Source organism: Hakea prostrata, chromosome 1, assembly GCF_041222555.1.
Source record: "Hakea prostrata isolate BN-2017 chromosome 1, UWA_Hpros_2, whole genome shotgun sequence".
NCBI classification, from domain to species: Eukaryota; Viridiplantae; Streptophyta; class Magnoliopsida; order Proteales; family Proteaceae; genus Hakea; species Hakea prostrata.
Genome location: NC_142600.1, coordinates 3,941,330 through 3,957,541, shown reverse-complemented (window position 1 = coordinate 3,957,541; position 16,212 = coordinate 3,941,330). Strand labels below are relative to the sequence as shown.

General features: G+C 38.0%; 1 protein-coding gene across 1 annotated transcript; it reads left to right on the top strand.

Moving 5' to 3' along the window:
- Positions 1-1,461: 1,461 nt before the first annotated feature.
- LOC149026764 (uncharacterized) lies at positions 1,462-14,908 on the top strand. Its single transcript, XM_089145735.1, has 5 exons — positions 1,462-3,605; positions 3,720-3,882; positions 10,514-10,677; positions 14,448-14,706; positions 14,800-14,908. The coding sequence occupies exons 1-5, from the start codon at positions 1,945-1,947 to the stop codon at positions 14,905-14,907; spliced, it is 2,355 nt and encodes a 784-aa protein (XP_089001861.1). The 5' UTR covers positions 1,462-1,944; the 3' UTR covers position 14,908.
- The last annotated feature ends 1,304 nt before the right edge of the window (positions 14,909-16,212 follow it).

The window sequence follows — 16,212 nt, the reverse complement described above, 5'->3', positions numbered from 1 at the left end:
AGGAATTGTGAGAAATTTAAAAAGTCACCATTGAGGGGGTGGGGGATAGACCGGATAGTGCTCATATTTCATACATTATAAATAACTAAAAGAAAATTTTTAAAACATTAAAAAAAAAAATCTAAAAATTGGTGGCGGAGGAATGTAGCTCTGCCCATATTTGTTACTCCACATGGAGTCCGGATCTCACACCGTCGGGGGAGCATAGACTGCTCTCCGACGGCTTCCCAACCATACAAATACGTGGCGCCACAGGTGAAAAATACTTTTTGAAAAAAAAAAAAAATTTCAAATTTTCACCTGTAGGCCCCATGACCTTTTTTTTTTTTTTTTGATAACCACTCCACATGACCCTAACTTCACGAAACATGGTAGCTTTATTTTGTTTTTTTGGTTGGAAAAAAATGTTAGCTTTCTAGTTAAGGAAAATAAAAAAATAAGAAAAGTAAAAAGATATTTCCGTACCAATGCTGATAGTAGTAAGGTGCGTATCTTACTTATCGTACGCATGTTTCCCAAAAAATCCTTTTGGTGAGGGTTTCCCATTTTCCACGTATTTCTTGGGCATCAAGTTATTCTTATTTGTCAAAAAAAAAAAAAAAATTCTCATTAGGGTTTGTGATGTTTTGCAATATTTAAGTGTTTTCGTTTTTTATTTTGAAACCGGTTTGAACCAAATAACTATCCAAATGACATGAAAAATATTAAAAAGACTCTTAAAAAGATTTCTATTAAAGATTGCTTAAACTCACCCAAACACCTCAGTTTTTAAAAATTCAAATTTTAATCCTCACAATTTGAGGTCGTCTAAAACACTACCATATCAGTTTTTGTTTTACACGATGAGATAAAAAAAACCAACAGATAGAAGAGTTGGACTCAGTATGGAGTGGAGCGATTTAAATCAGTCTTAATTGATTTCGATTCCAATAGATAATCCATGTTTAATAGATTTAATCAACCAATTAATAGTCTTAATTGATTCGGATTCCAATAGATAATATAATTTGAACTTGTTAATGACACATCAAAATCAACAAAACCACTTCCCTATTTTGGTGCATGTTAGTTTTGGGTAACTGTCACAATTTCTACTTGTTCACAGCAAAACAATCCCGTAAATTAAGTAAATAAGAAAAAGTAATATTTGACTTTGACCGTTTATAGACTCCACCTTAGAGTCTGAGTCTACACAATAAATGGCGAAAATTACGAATTAAGCGCGGGCTAATTTAGTCATTTCGTCTCTTCAAATTTCGTAATTTTTCCTCTCTTCAAATTTCCATTATTCCATAAACATCTGAGGGTAGACGTGGACTACTTAGAGCCGCTGGATATGGACATTATAAGTTAGTTGCGGATTAAAGGTGGGAAGTGATTAAAATATTGATTATTAGGCTTTTGATTCAGTTAAGGAAATAGTGTGTGAGTCTGTGTGTGACTCACACTAGTATTCTCTTTTCTCTCCTTTCTTCTCTCACTTTCTCTGTGTGTATGTGTGTGTTCTGTACAAAGCGTCTCTCTGTTTCTCGTTTTAATGGTGTGAGCACATACAGTATCGAGCCGTATACCTACACTGTAATGATCGTATGAACGGAAACGAATCTCATCTTCTTCTTCATCTTTGCATGCTTCACCAACTGCTCTGAAATCTTCGCAAAAAATGGGATAAAACGAGGTAAGAGTTGGAATTGAACTCGCATTAACGTCTACACTACCTCGTTTCGAGGATCGTCATTTGGTTCGAAATCCTGTTAAAACTGGTAATCTATCTGGTCTGATGGTTTTCAGTCATTCTGAATCGATAACTCTATGGATTTTGGGACTGTGAGATTGGTGTCTAGATTCTCGGTTTCTTGTTGCTCTCAATCTGTCTCTGTTTCTCTTTGTTCTGAATCCTGAGTGAGTTTGGATATATAGGAGTAGTAATAAAGTTACGGAAACATGAACGAAGACGAAGAGTTTGGATTATTGTTGGCTGAGATCCCTCACGCAACATCTCTTAATCTTCGTTATTCCAATCATCAGAACACTAGTCACGTACATGTTAATGGTGGCCATTGTAACGCTTCTATTCCTCCGCAGAGAATTCATGGTTTATGTAGGGATGACCTGTCGTGTTATCGTAACTCTAGCTCCGTGTTACCCCCTGGTGGAATCTCTATGCATTCTGAAGGTTCATCGTCTGCCTCGCTTTCTGGCGGACTCTCATCCTCTGACGATGGATCGCCGAGTCCGCCTGAGATTAAACCACAAGCGCATCTCAGAGATTCTAATTATCCCGATGGATTGTGGTCGGCTTGGAAATTGCCTGGCTCTACTGCTGTGAGGAACTCCGGAGGCGGCTTCATCGATGAAGTCGGTTTGACCGGATATCTCCAGAGAATGCATATAGAGTGTGCAGAGAAGGATTCATCGACCGAAACGTTTAAGGTAGAGACCCCCAATCGGCTTCAGTTCGATCACCATTCACCCAGGACAATACATGGCCATTTTGGAGAGAATGGTTACCATGATGATTATAGGAAAGACTTTTTTAATCAAGGAGGGCTTCAATGCTCTGCTCGTGCAGGTCTCACGAGTTTCGATAATGATACGAGGTCTGCATTGTTCAGATTGCAAAGTAATGGTAAAATGGGTTACTTATCAGGGTCGAATGCCTCTCCTGGTCAACATGAAGGTCTGTTTTCTAGGCCTTTTCTAGGTTCAGAACCGGTGGAATATCCAAAACAGCTTCCTAGAAATAAAACCTTATCTAATTTATGGCTCCAGGATCATTCAGGTTTTGGTATCAACTGTTATGACAGAGGAACACAGTTACTAGACGCAGCCCCTTGTGTGACTGAGGCTTTCTCTACTGATTATTTCCTCTCACCGCAAGGAAATGGAATGCATTCTAGCCGAGATAGGATTATGTTGAATTCACATAGTCCTTATAGGTTGGCAGACTCTAAGCTGCCTTTCGATTCAGAAGGCTTTAAATGGTATGACCTCCCAATGTTCAGTGAAACAGCAGCAACACTCCCAAAAGGGTGGTCCACTCAGTATCATCCCCCAGTCAGAAGTAGTCCAAATATTGAAACTTGTAGTTGCGAAGAGAGCTTAATTATACAGGGAAAAGGATTGAACTATGTGATCAACAAGGACACCAACAAGTCAAGGGGACACAGAAAAGTGTCCTGTGATGAAATTTGTATGGGACGGCCTCAAGAAAAGGGTTGTGACTTATCTAGTCAAACCCATTTTGGAGGCAGCCCTGCTTTTAAGTGCAAGAATGGTCGTAATTCAAGGGTTTGTCGTCCTTTAATTTTGCCACCAAGACTGAATTCCTTGATGGAAGTCCAAGGTCGTATTTATTTAATGGCAAAGGATCATCATGGCTGTCGGTTTTTGCAAAAGAAATTTGATGAGGGGACTGCTGAAGATGTTAAAATGATATTTAACGAGATTATTGAGCATGTCGTTGAACTTATGATGAACCCATTCGGTAATTACCTTATGCAAAAGTTGTTGGATGTGTGCACAGAAGAACAGAGAATGCAAATAATGTTCATGATAACAGAAGAACCTGGCCAACTTGTCAAAATCTCTTTAAATACTCATGGGTGAGTGCCTTACATGTCTTCCGGTGATATTACTTCACAAATCTAGCTGTCTGAGTTAACTTTCCATATACTCTTATTTCTAAGGTGCTCTAATTGAAAATTCTCTTTTAATAGCACACGGGCAGTTCAGAAGTTGATTGAGACTCTCAAAATGAAGAAGCAGATTTTGATGGTCATTTCAGCCCTTGAACCTGGTTTCCTTGATCTCATCAATGATTTGAATGGAAACCATGTGATCCAACATTGTTTGAAACACCTCAGCAATGAAGATAATAAGGTATGGAAGCTTTTTATTCTTTGTTGGAAAAGCTTAGTATGAAGTCCAAAAAAATTTCATTGTTCGCTTGGTCATGCCAGGTACTTATATTGTTCATTTAATTCTCATATGCCTGGTGGTAAAAGGGAATAATCTTGGTCTATTATGGTGTCTTTGTGTGAATTGTTTCTGACCGCTCCAAAAAATGGTCTAGATTACCTTATTATTTCTATCACCTTTAGAAGTGTAGTTTACATCTGTGTAGTTTCTCTTGGCAGACTGCGCCTACTTCAGCCCCCATTTCTTATGCATTGATTGATGCTAACAATGCTAGGAAACTGTTTTAGGCATATTTATTGCTAAATGTTCTAAGTTAATTGTTTAGAACATTTTCCATTATTTTACATCATTCTTGCAGTTTTTCATTATATTCAAAAAGTTGTGTATAGAGTTTCTTGTTTTGGAAAAGAAGAGAGGGTGGTGTTAAGAAAGCATATATTAGTTGCAAAGAATATTCACACATCCACTTGTCCTGTATGGAGGATTGTTTTGTTGGTGCAACAAAATGTACTTACATTAATGTATTGACATGCGATATTTTCTTATACTATCTCTGTTTACCTGATTGACATAGTACCACTTAGCTTGTCGGAGATGTTTCCCCTTTAAAAGCTGCTAATACTGATGATTGTTCTCTCACTAATTATGACAGATTCATGTTATATATGGAATTCTTAATGTTCTAGACTCTAGTTCTGTTTTTAAGTGGTTCTATTTTCTGAATGGAAGCTGATTTTGGTCTTGAGTGATAGCTTTGTCATTCTCTCAGTTATCATCCTTCAGGCACTTTGGATTTTTGTTCCGTCTATTTATTGGGTGTCATTCCAAAATAAATTTAAAACGTTGCCCAGCTTTTTGTTTTTTCTGTGTCTGTATATCTTCTCAGCTTATTCATGGGTTTTGGAAATTTTCAATTACCTGATGATTGTATTTTACTGGGAAATTCTCATTCCATCTCCCCCATTGCAAACAAAAGAAAAAGAAAAAGTAAGGAATGAAATTCAACAGTCTATGTGCATTTCTTGCTAAAAGGGATCTGTTGCTGTAGATTTGATTATTTAATCATTATAAAGATTAATTGGGTGTGCCTCTTAATGATCCGACTTGTTCATGAATATTGGAGCTTATCATCACGTGATATTGGTATTATCACAAAGGTCCAAGTCTAAATTGTCATGCTCATCTAAATCTACCACATCATCTTTTTTAAGTTTTAATCATGTAACCACTTGCAACAGACAGGGATTTGTCATTCTTTCCACCCGTACTTATACAAGGTATTAACGATTCGTATTTTTCTTACCTACTTGCACAGAAGATCAAGTTCATAAAAGAAAAGGGATAATCAATAGTGTTCAAGACTAGGATCTCAAGCATGTTAATCATGATGATTCTGAAAAGAATCCAATTGATGAACATGTATGAAGAACTTAATGAAACCAAATGAGTAAAATTATATTGACCCTTTCCTGTTACTGATTCTTTTAGCTCCACTTATATATATGTTGGTCTTCAAATCTGTTTTCTTTAATGGCATATTCTTCACAACTATCCTTACAAACAGCTGTATGACTTTCCTTGGCTACTATAATCACCAGCTAATTAATACATTGTATACTTTCAAAGCCTTATATACATGGACAATAAACACCAAATGATGAAGCAAGTTGAGGGGGAATGATTTTTTTTTTTTGGGGGCGGGGGGGGGGGGGGGACTGAGAAACTGAACTATCTGACACTGACCAAATATTATTTAATTAAATTTCCCATCTTACATTCTGCCGAGGATGACTATTGGCTAGCCTTACATGGCGGGAGAATAAATTACCGTGTTGCTGATTTCAAGGAGATATTTACATAATTGAGTGCTTCCCATGTGCTGTTGGATTCCATCCAATGGTTAGCTTTCTAACTTTCATATCCATCAACCATTAAGGAGGATATATGGTCAGACTGTGTGGGGCACCATGGCCAGCTAGTTTGGAGATAATTGACAAGATCTTGTGGCTGTGGCCAGATATATTTAAGACTGTTGCTATTGCATGGAAGGCTGTTAGATTACTCTTTTTTTGGCTGAATAAAATATTTAAACACCCCAAAAGGGAGAAATACAAGAGGGGGGGGGGGTTGACTAGGCTAACAATACCTAGGTGGAGATAACAAAGAAGGATCTAGTTCCCAAGTGACAAGAATAAGCCTGTTCCTTAGGGATTCTATTAGAGGATTAGGCATAAGGAGAGAGAGTTTGCAGCTGACATTATTACAGATGCCCTTCCATATCTGCTCACGAGATCGAGATTTGGAGGTCCATCCATGAAGGTTCGTTCAAACCAGATGTGAGCTACACAGGCACCAAAAAGTACCTCCCACTGTATCAGCAAACTAGATGCGAAGGTTCCGTTAGATTAATCTTTGTTCCTAATAAAGATGTTATTCAGTTATTTGATGTAATCAGAGATAGTGATAATTTGGAATTATTTCCTCCTAGGTGGGAAAACTGGGGAGAAATTAATTCCATGTTCAAATGGGCACCATGATAGCTAGTGGAGATTAAGTTGAAGAGCATTGACTCGTCAAGGAGATATCAACTAGCTAGAGTGCTCTAGTTTATTAAGAGTAGTTTCCTCATTCTTTTTATGTTACAGTTATGGAATTTGAGTCAATTTAGGAATTAAAATTCTTACTGGTATTATGATGTTTTTTTCATAGAAAGTTATCAATTTGTAACTGAACAGTATAAATAATGGAAAGAGGCTGATCACAACCAACACTTTAAAGAAAGAGATAATTCCATTTGATAGCCGTGAATCACTGGCATGCATTGGGGAGAGATTCCTTGGGAGGGTGAGATGCCTTTGAGTGCGTGAGAGAGGTCTAGAAGAGACTGAGAGGTTCATCCAAATTATCCTCCTATGCTCTCTGTTTCTCTCTCTCTCTCTCTCTCTCTCTCTCTCTCTCTCTCTCTCTCTCTCTCTCTCTTTGTTTTATAACTTTTTGGGATCTTCTATTTTGGTTGATTTTAGTGAAAGTTCTGCCATGAAAGTTACTTATCTGCGAAGACCATTCCAAAGCCTGAATTAAACACCGGAGTTAGTGTTTGGTTGTTACATGAAGGCCCGAGAATATCAGTACATCGATCCTATTCTTGTGTTGGTCCTTAGTTGGTCCTGATATGGTGTACTCAAGCTTGTAAAATATGGCCACGATTAGCTGGATTCAATCAGCGGTCGATAGGAAATCTAAGGTACTTAAAATTTTGAGGAATACTTGAGGAGCATAATGGATCAATGAGGTTTGTGTCCTTTGGAACTATGTGTACATGGGACCCAACTATAATGAGGTTTTGCCACTTTTCTATGGGCTTGAAAGTAGTAGACTGCTCAAGCTCCTTTTGATTGCCAATGTTGGCTCTAGCAGTGTCACAACTTGGTGAGTATGGTCCTGATTTGCAGTCAAAGCACAATTCCAATAGAACCTGTACTTGAACAGCTCTGTTTAGGCCTTTAAATGGGATGGTGGATAGCCATTAGATCCTCAATTACGGGAAATTGTGTATGATGGCTTAACATCATGGTCCTCTCCCATGTTTGTGATAGAGAATTCCAAGCATTCATACCCCAGACTTGGAGGAAAAGGGAAACAAGTCACACTGACACACAGAAACAGATTTAGTTCCCACATTTACATATTAATACTCCTTTTTTTTCTCCTGATATTAGTTTCTCATTTCTTAGTTCAAGCCTCTATTAGCATACATGATTTGTTTGTCTCCCTATTTCTGGAACAGATTTCTTCAGTCATGAAATATATTAAGAGTCACTTAACCCTTATCATTCAAGAATTTATATTTGATAATTTAAGCTTTTATCTTTTCATAGAATCCAAAGTCCCTTTCAACAAGTTATCACCCGCGAACCATATGATTTATATATCCTCTACAGCATAGCCCTTTTTCTATGATATAAGTTTCACTATCTCTCACTTAAATGGAAAAACCAATCAACTGTACACCTGAGCATTCTTGGTATAGAAGACAAGGTTCAAAGTCTACCTAGATAATTATTAACTTAGAAAGGACTATGTTTGGTGATCAGCCTTCTTTGATTCTCTTTTATGTTCAAGGAACACTTGCATAGTTGCATGCACACACAAATTGACAATCTCAATCACCATCATCCAAAAGGTGTTTCATCCCCAAACCATGAGGTATGAACTCACTGGTTGACATGTTTGAAAGACCTGGTTGATTTACAAATCTTAGGGTTAGTGTTGAACTAGACAGTATTGATCTACAAATCTTTCTAGTGAGGGTTGAGTCAAATCTCTGCATGTTGAATTCATGGAAGGTATAATTCTCACCAACAGGTTGGTGTCAAAAAATCTTTGTCAATGAATGCATATCCTATTCCTCGTGAACTCATAAAGGGAATCGTTACAGTGACGATGTGGATGAAGTGATACCCTGGAATATGATGATCAAGTAGTCTCTTACATTGGATGCAAATTCCATAACAAGCCTCTATAGATGCACTTTTTTTTTTATTAGGTTTGCATTTCTTTCCTACCCTATACCTTTTCATTAGCCAGTCCATCCAAGGCCCTTTCCTGCATCATTTGCCCTGACCTTGAAGATTCTAGCCACCTTTGCTTCTCCTGCCCCTTCTCTGAAGCACATTTGGACCTGTATGCTTGCGTCTATCTGGCCTCGATGTAGATGCCCTCATCTGTTCAAGATAGAGTGCTGCTGGCTCACCTCTTCTTTTGGTGTTCCACTACTTCTGACACAATAGGAATGCTTTTATTTGGTGTCCCATATGTGGTTGGAGTGAGATCTTCACAGATGGACCTGTAGCTCCTACTTTCTCTTCTTGTTCCCACGCCACTGTTAGAATCCCCAAGGAACAGACTCATCGTCTTTACTTGGGGCCTAGAATCTTCTTTTTTACTTCCTAGGCTTGATTAGCCTAGAGGTCCCCCCCCTCTGCGTTTCTCTTCCCTCCTGTATCATTCCATCTTGGGCTGTTTATAGTACATTTTTTATCCACCCAAAAAAAACTTTTAGATCATCTATAAATAAGGGAAATACTTCTCATATTTGTGGTTGGATGAAATTGCTTACACCTCTCTAGGGAGGGGTTTACCTTAGTTTCCAAAAACTTTTTTTCTGTTAAGTGGAACATCAGTAGAAAGCTTAAGGCTGTGTTTGATGATTTCATGTTTAAATGCTTGAGTGTTTTGCAAGGTGATGGCACTAGAAAACAAAGGTTTGATGCGATAAACTGGACAAAGATGTAAAGGAGACCTAACAAATCTTACGTGGTCATGGACGGAGTACAACTAAATATTTCTTTTAAAAGAATTTTCAAGTGATATTTGGACAACTTTAGATTCTTGAGCTGATAGTGACTAGGCTAATGGGGGAGTTGAGAGATACTAACTGATGGAGTGGTAGCATTTAGATTTGAAGTATGAGTACATATCATTGGGATAGTGTTTGTTTTATATTTTGGTTTAATATTTATCCTTTTGTGCCTCATCGCATGCTGCATGTGTATGTGCCTGTGGTACAAAGAGGAATGTTTTTTCCCAATGTCCAATCTAGACTTGGCAATATATGAATTTTAGCTGAGATCATACACAGCTTGGAAATTTTCCCTTAGCCCTAGCAGCCTAAGGAGTGGGTCCTCTCAAAATCCTTCCTATTCTATGATTTGTTCACGAGTAGCATTATTCCTTTTCAACTTGGGAGTCATAAAAAATGTTGACTATTTATTATCTTTATCTCATCTAAGCAAAACATCTCCATATCATACCATTCGACGGAGGCCATGGAAAGAGACTGTTCAATGTCAAGCATTAGGAAATGTGATTTTGAAGGCTTATTGACAAACCAAATAAACGACGACCAATGGAGTTAACTCTAGCAAAAACATTTTTTATATTCTGTGAAAGTGTAAATAATGCTTACCATATAGGAGTTGGAAGAACAGAAAAATGTGAACTTTGAAATGGTGAAAGCTTTTCATTGATTCCCCCCCCCCCCCCATAGAAATGCCAAGTATCTCATAATGGTAATTTGATTAAATGGAAATCAAGCTGCATCTCGTGTAATTAACAGGGCATGGAGATTCTGAACATTTGTGTCAAATATGTGTGTACTGTTCCACCTTGTTTTTATTTGGAAGGGGGGGGGGTCTAAGACAGGGTTGTTCCTCATTGGAGGGATCTAATTATGTGGAATGGAGAAAATGTAAAATGTATTAGCACACCCAATTATATGGATGTTTGCTATTGAGACGGAGTCTGTGTTTGCAGAATTAGTATTTTATCTTCCTTTCAGTCTCTTGGATTGCCTGCTAAAATACTGATTGAGTATTTAAAATTCTTTTTTGTTTTGTAACAATCTATATTAAATGGCATAGTAATATTGAAAAGGAAGAAGTTAATAAAAGCACTACAGGAGTCCATTAGTTTAAAAATAATTTTCTACTAGGTAACTACTATGTCCTTAAATCATTTGTCATTATATTGTGATTGTAATATTGTGCAGGAAATATATAATGCAAATTATTTTCTTTTATTTTTTTAACAGTTCATTTTCAAAGCTGCTGCAAAATATTGTGTCGATATTGCAACCCATCGGCATGGATGTTGTGTTCTGCAACGATGCATTGATTATTCAACTGGAGAAGATAGAGAAAAATTGGTTCTTGAAATTTCCGCCAATGGACTTCTTCTTGCACAAGATCCTTTTGGGTAATTATATGATATATGATTGAAATAATTATAAGTTCTTGTTGTTTGTTGCTTACTGGTCAGCATAATCTTATAGTCTCAGTTACTTCTGACATATTAAAAATTTTCAAATGCACATCTTAACCATGATTTCATCCATTCTGTTTCCAAATTAGAAGTCATATGCAGTGATGATATATAAAGCAAAAACATCTATGGTTTTATGACTGTTGTAGCCTTGATTCTTCTTCTGTGAATGCTTTCCATGGAACATACAGATGCGAAAAATTTACAGCTAACGAGTGGTTGTCAGGTAAGAAGATGAAAACCACATCTTCCTTTTATGTCAACCCAATCACAAGGACCTGGGGCCCATTGGCCCAGGGAAGGGGGGAGGGGAAGGTGTAGATGGACAAAGGCTCCAAGCTCCGTCATCTTACTTAGGATGCTGCCACCACTGTGCCATGAGCACAACCACATTCCTAAAAAACTGGTTATGCTTTATTTTTCATTGTATTTGACAAGCAGCTTTTTCTGTTGAAATCTGGAATTGCATTGTTTGTTGCTAGCTGGTGGTAATCAATTCCATCTTTTCCATATGTTACAAATTTGTGTTCCTAGGGGCGAATAACTTAAATTAGGGACTGTAGTTTTCTATGTGGGTGCCAAATTGTCACTTATGTGAGAGGGGCGAGCTTATAGCTTAATTGTGGTAGCACTTTCTAAAAAAATTAGGAAGAGCCAAGGAACATGGTTGTGGACTTTTTACGGCATCTAAGTGACCCAAGGTGTTGGAGGCAGACTGGGTACCAAGGCTTCTGGGTGACCAAGGTCCAAGGTGCTGTTCAGCAACGGGTGCTTTGATGCTTAGGCAGTGCCCTGAGATGAACGGGCATGGAAAATGACAATAGAGTGAGAATTTCTTTGACGTACTCTTTGGAAGCTCATAGAATGGCATTGAACTTGTCTCCCTGGCATCTAGTCTACTTTTTAAATATCCAATGGACCCTGAAGTATTGCCATCGTCTTTAACTTGCCTAGCATCTGAAGCTCCTCTTGATCATTAAGATGCTTTGTGTACTTATCCTTGGCATTCTAGAACAACTATTGTCCTTTAAATACAGGGTTGCATGGAAGAAGCATCTACATCAAACATGTTGAGGTGTGACTGTTAGAGAATGTGTAATGTTTCCCTTGGCATTGAGGCAATTCGAGATTTTCTATCTTCAATGGATGAATTGCTCTACTTTTGCTCAACCTTCCCTTTCAACTTCTAATGCTTTTTATGAATTTATTTCCAAGTAACTTTTTAGCCATTGGTTAACCATTCAAACAGCTCATTGGGATTCATTTCAAACTGAAGGCTTATAGAAGTGCAAAGCTCATCGTGCATATTTTACCTTAACAATGAATAGCTGGAGCTGAATTACTTTGTTCAACAATAAAAGATAGTAAACTATCCTTCTTGATGTTGAATTGTCACTTAAGTTATCATATTATCACTCTCAAATATATCTACTTAGGTTTCTCCTAAATCCTTATTTGTCTTCTTTGGCTTTTCATGTTTATACTTCATATGTTTTACAATATTTATTTACCTCCAAGGAATTGCTTCAGAGGCTTATTCTCGATTTATTGAACCATGTGCCAGTAAATGCCTATAGCCACACCTTAAACCTTTGAAAACATTGAATGCTACCTTAGCTACCACCACTACATGATCTTGTTTCTTGATGACACTAAAGTAGTCAGCCTCTCAGAAACCACGTGAAATTTTCTTTTTCCTACATAATGCATCTGTGGTAAGAGGGGTTTCTGAGCATCAATCTTACCATCTCTTCATGTGTGCCAACATTGAACACCAATGTTAGGTCTGATGGTTGTTTTGGTGGTGGAAAAGCTCTACATAATACATGGAAGAGCAATGTTTGGTCAACACTGCACACCAACGTTAGCTCTGATGGTTGTTTGGTGAAAAGCTCTACATAATACATGGTTACAGGTCACCAGGGATAGTCATTGCATGAAAAAATATGTATATTTTGACTGAGGGATGTGAGGATGCTGTAAATGGTATTTTGAACAACTAGGGTAAGATGACTGCATCTTTAATTATACCTACGTCAAAAGCTTAGGTTCTACTTTATATATATATATATATATATATTGGGATGAATATATGAATATAATATAAAAACCCCAAAGGGAAGAAAGTACAAGTGGGGACAGGGGGGGGGGAGCGACCAAGCTAATGCTTGGAAGGAGCTAACAAGGAGATATCAAGACCCCAGGTAACAACAATGAATCTGTTCCTTGGGGTGTCTACAAGAGGTTTATGAGGCAAAAAAGAAATCCTAGAGCTAACATCATAACAGATGGCTTTCCAATTCTAATTCGTGAAACGTGATTTGGCAGTCCATCTATGGAAGTTACACATCATCCAAATGTGAGAGATGCAGGCCCCCAAGTAGCTTCCCAATAGTGTCTACAAATGAAGAGCCTCCAAAAGTAGAGCCTAACCAGTGTCACTCAATATTCAAGGGTTGATGGTGCCTAGATCTAGGCCAAACAGATGAGGGGCGAGATTCAAAATAGGGCGGGAGAAAGGGCAAGCAAAGAAAAGATGATGAGTGGTCTCAGCATTGGGGCAGAAGATGCAAGTAGGGCTAATAGGGATGGATTGGTGGATCAGCAGGGCTTGGCTGGGGAGACAGAGAGAGGGGGGGGGGGGGGGGCTCTCCAAACAGTGAAAGCTTGGTGAGGGATATTGCCTTTGAGGAACATTAGGAGAAGGGGCGGCGGCGAATGTGATTCCAGGCAGAGGCAGTGGAGAAAAAGGTGGTTTTCGAGGGGAGCCAAAGGAGCAAGTCACGAGGGGGGAGGGAGAGGGGAGGTGGGGGAAGAAGAGACCAAATGAGGTCGAACTCAGAGGGGAAGGGGGGATCCAAGTTCTAGCATTGAGGAAGTGACAGAGGGGGCAGAATTTGGGAATGCCAGAAGAGTAGACTGCTCTGGCACCAATCACATGGTAGAGAATGCCGAGTGGGTGCCAAGTGGTCAAGCTTTAAGGAGATGTTGGAGCCATCAACAATATTGAAGGACATAGCGGTGAGGGCAAGGGGGCGAACAGAAAGAAGTTTGCACCAGGTGCAAGAAGAGTTAGAAGAGGGGGAGACAGTCCAAAAGGACTTGTACTTTAAGAGAGAGGAGTAGGTCCAATCAACCCAGATAGGGCTTTCCTTGGAGGTGATTCTCCAGATGAGTTTGATGAGGCCCGCAATACTTTATGTATTTATATCATTTGTGAACATCTAAGCATACGTGAAGGAGGCCCCCCATTCTTATCAAACAAGAGGTCTGATGAATTACATTGTTTTCTGATGAAATAGTTTTGTTTAAAAAGATATTTGTAGATTCAAAATTGTGGGTATGGTTAATAATGATGACAAGAGATACCCAGTGAGACCATTTACTGTATCTAGTTTGTAAAACTGGCCTAGCTTTTGTCTTACCTTTTCTTCAAAAAGATGCATGTCCAATTTTCTCCTTACGTAGTCTTGAGTCAAAATATGTTCTTCAACTTACCCATATTTACTCCAGTTATATCTATGGTCCCCTTCACTAGTTTAAACTGCTTTAATGTTACAACTGTATGAGTTAACCAAAATTGAAATTGAAAAGATATTGACATTCATGTAGTATCTCCTTTCTATTCTTATTTCTATGATGTAATGGTGTTTTCTCAAATGCAAAACCAATTTTTAATTCTTTTTCTTTTTTTCCTGTTACAGAAACTATGTTGTTCAATATGTGTTACAGCTAAAAACCCCAACTGCCATTCTCTACTTAATTTCTCAATTTGAAGGGAACTATGTGCACCTTTCAACACAAAAGTTTAGCAGCAATGTGGTCGAAAAATGTCTTAAATATTTTGGAGAAGAGAACCGATCGAGGATTGTCCATGAATTTCTATCTCATTCTCGCTTTGAACAGTTGTTGCAAGACCCTTATGCAAATTATGTGATTCAATCTGCACTTAGATTAACCAAGGTTGGTTTCATTCTGATGTATGTTAACGTGCTTAAGAGAGAGAGTGTTGGAGTTTTGTCTTTGTTTCATTCTAACTCATCGTTTTGAAGCCAGGGTCCTCTCCATGCTTCATTGGTCGAAGCCATCCGTTCCCATGCAGATATTTTACGCACCAGCCCATATTCCAAGCGTATCTTCTCACATACACTTCCAAAGAAATGATGTAAATTCTCTCCATTGTAAGGGTGGTGGTTGTGCTTCAGTATTAGTACCATTCTATAGTTACCAATTTAGGCACTGTAGCTTTAAAATCTCTTGTTGGCAATTTTTTGCAGGACCTCCATGGCTCAAGCTGCATGGATAGCTTCAATGGATTTTTTGTAGAGTAAAAGATAAGAAATTTTGTTTCCAGCTGCATGGACAAGGGGAATGTATTATTGTGTCATACAAGTTAGATTTTGCATATGATAAATGTTCTATCTATGGAATATTTTGTTGTATGACATTGTACATTGTGTTGTCTTCCCACCTATTCATTTATGCATTCAGTTTTTGTTGAAAAACAGGTTAAGTTATTAACTTGTTAGTTCCTACACCTTGTTAGGTTCTATCTTTTTGTCAATGTTGTCTCCTTTAATTTATCCAGCATGCAGGACACAACCTCCCAGTTTATCCTCCCTCGCTCTCCCATTCATTTTGAATTATGGAATAGTTTTGAAGTGCTTTGGTATGTAAAAATTATCATTGTAAGGCTGTTCATCACTTAATTGTACCTCTTCAGGCCGTATCCATGAAGAGATTTGTCCCAACAAGCGTCAATACTCATTCGTCTTTGCAATAAAAGAAATTCCGTTATTTTTGCCTCTGGGTTTATAAATTGATCACGGAATCATTATCTTGGGCAATGATAGTCGCTGGTGCTTATGGTAAGAGCTATGGTATAGTTTTACTGTTAAACTCTTGCTTTAGTAAATTATAGGTTGACTTACTCTTCAAGACCTCAATCCCAAACTGGCATTAAGTTGTGTTTTGCTTCTCTTTGTTAGAATTGATGAAACCGTGGTCCCTCATGTTCATGCCGTTGTAATGGTGCACAACAGATGATGTTTTCTTGTTACAACGGCCACAGCTGAACATGCGGGGAGGTGAATTTGTCTTCCTTATAGGTTGAATGACTATTTTAGCCTTCTACTTGTGTTGTTGCGTGTGCTCGTAAAACTGCAGCGCAAAATTGGAGTTAAAAAAGTGATCCCCGTCAGAATTCAAAAACAGCCCTCAAAATCTCGAGTCTACTGTAAGTTTCTTGGTTTGTTTTCATTTCTTTTAGATTGAAGTTTCAAAAAGATATCAAAAAAAGGTCAATCAATTTTGCAGAACTAAACGAAAGCCAAATCTTAGAAAGGCACAGAAAAAACGTCAATCAATTTTGCAGAACTAAACAAAAGCCAAACTAATTAATATTTTTTGGGTAATTTTCATCTATCCCTGAGGTTTGGTCCATGTCATTTTTAGTTCAAATAAATGGAC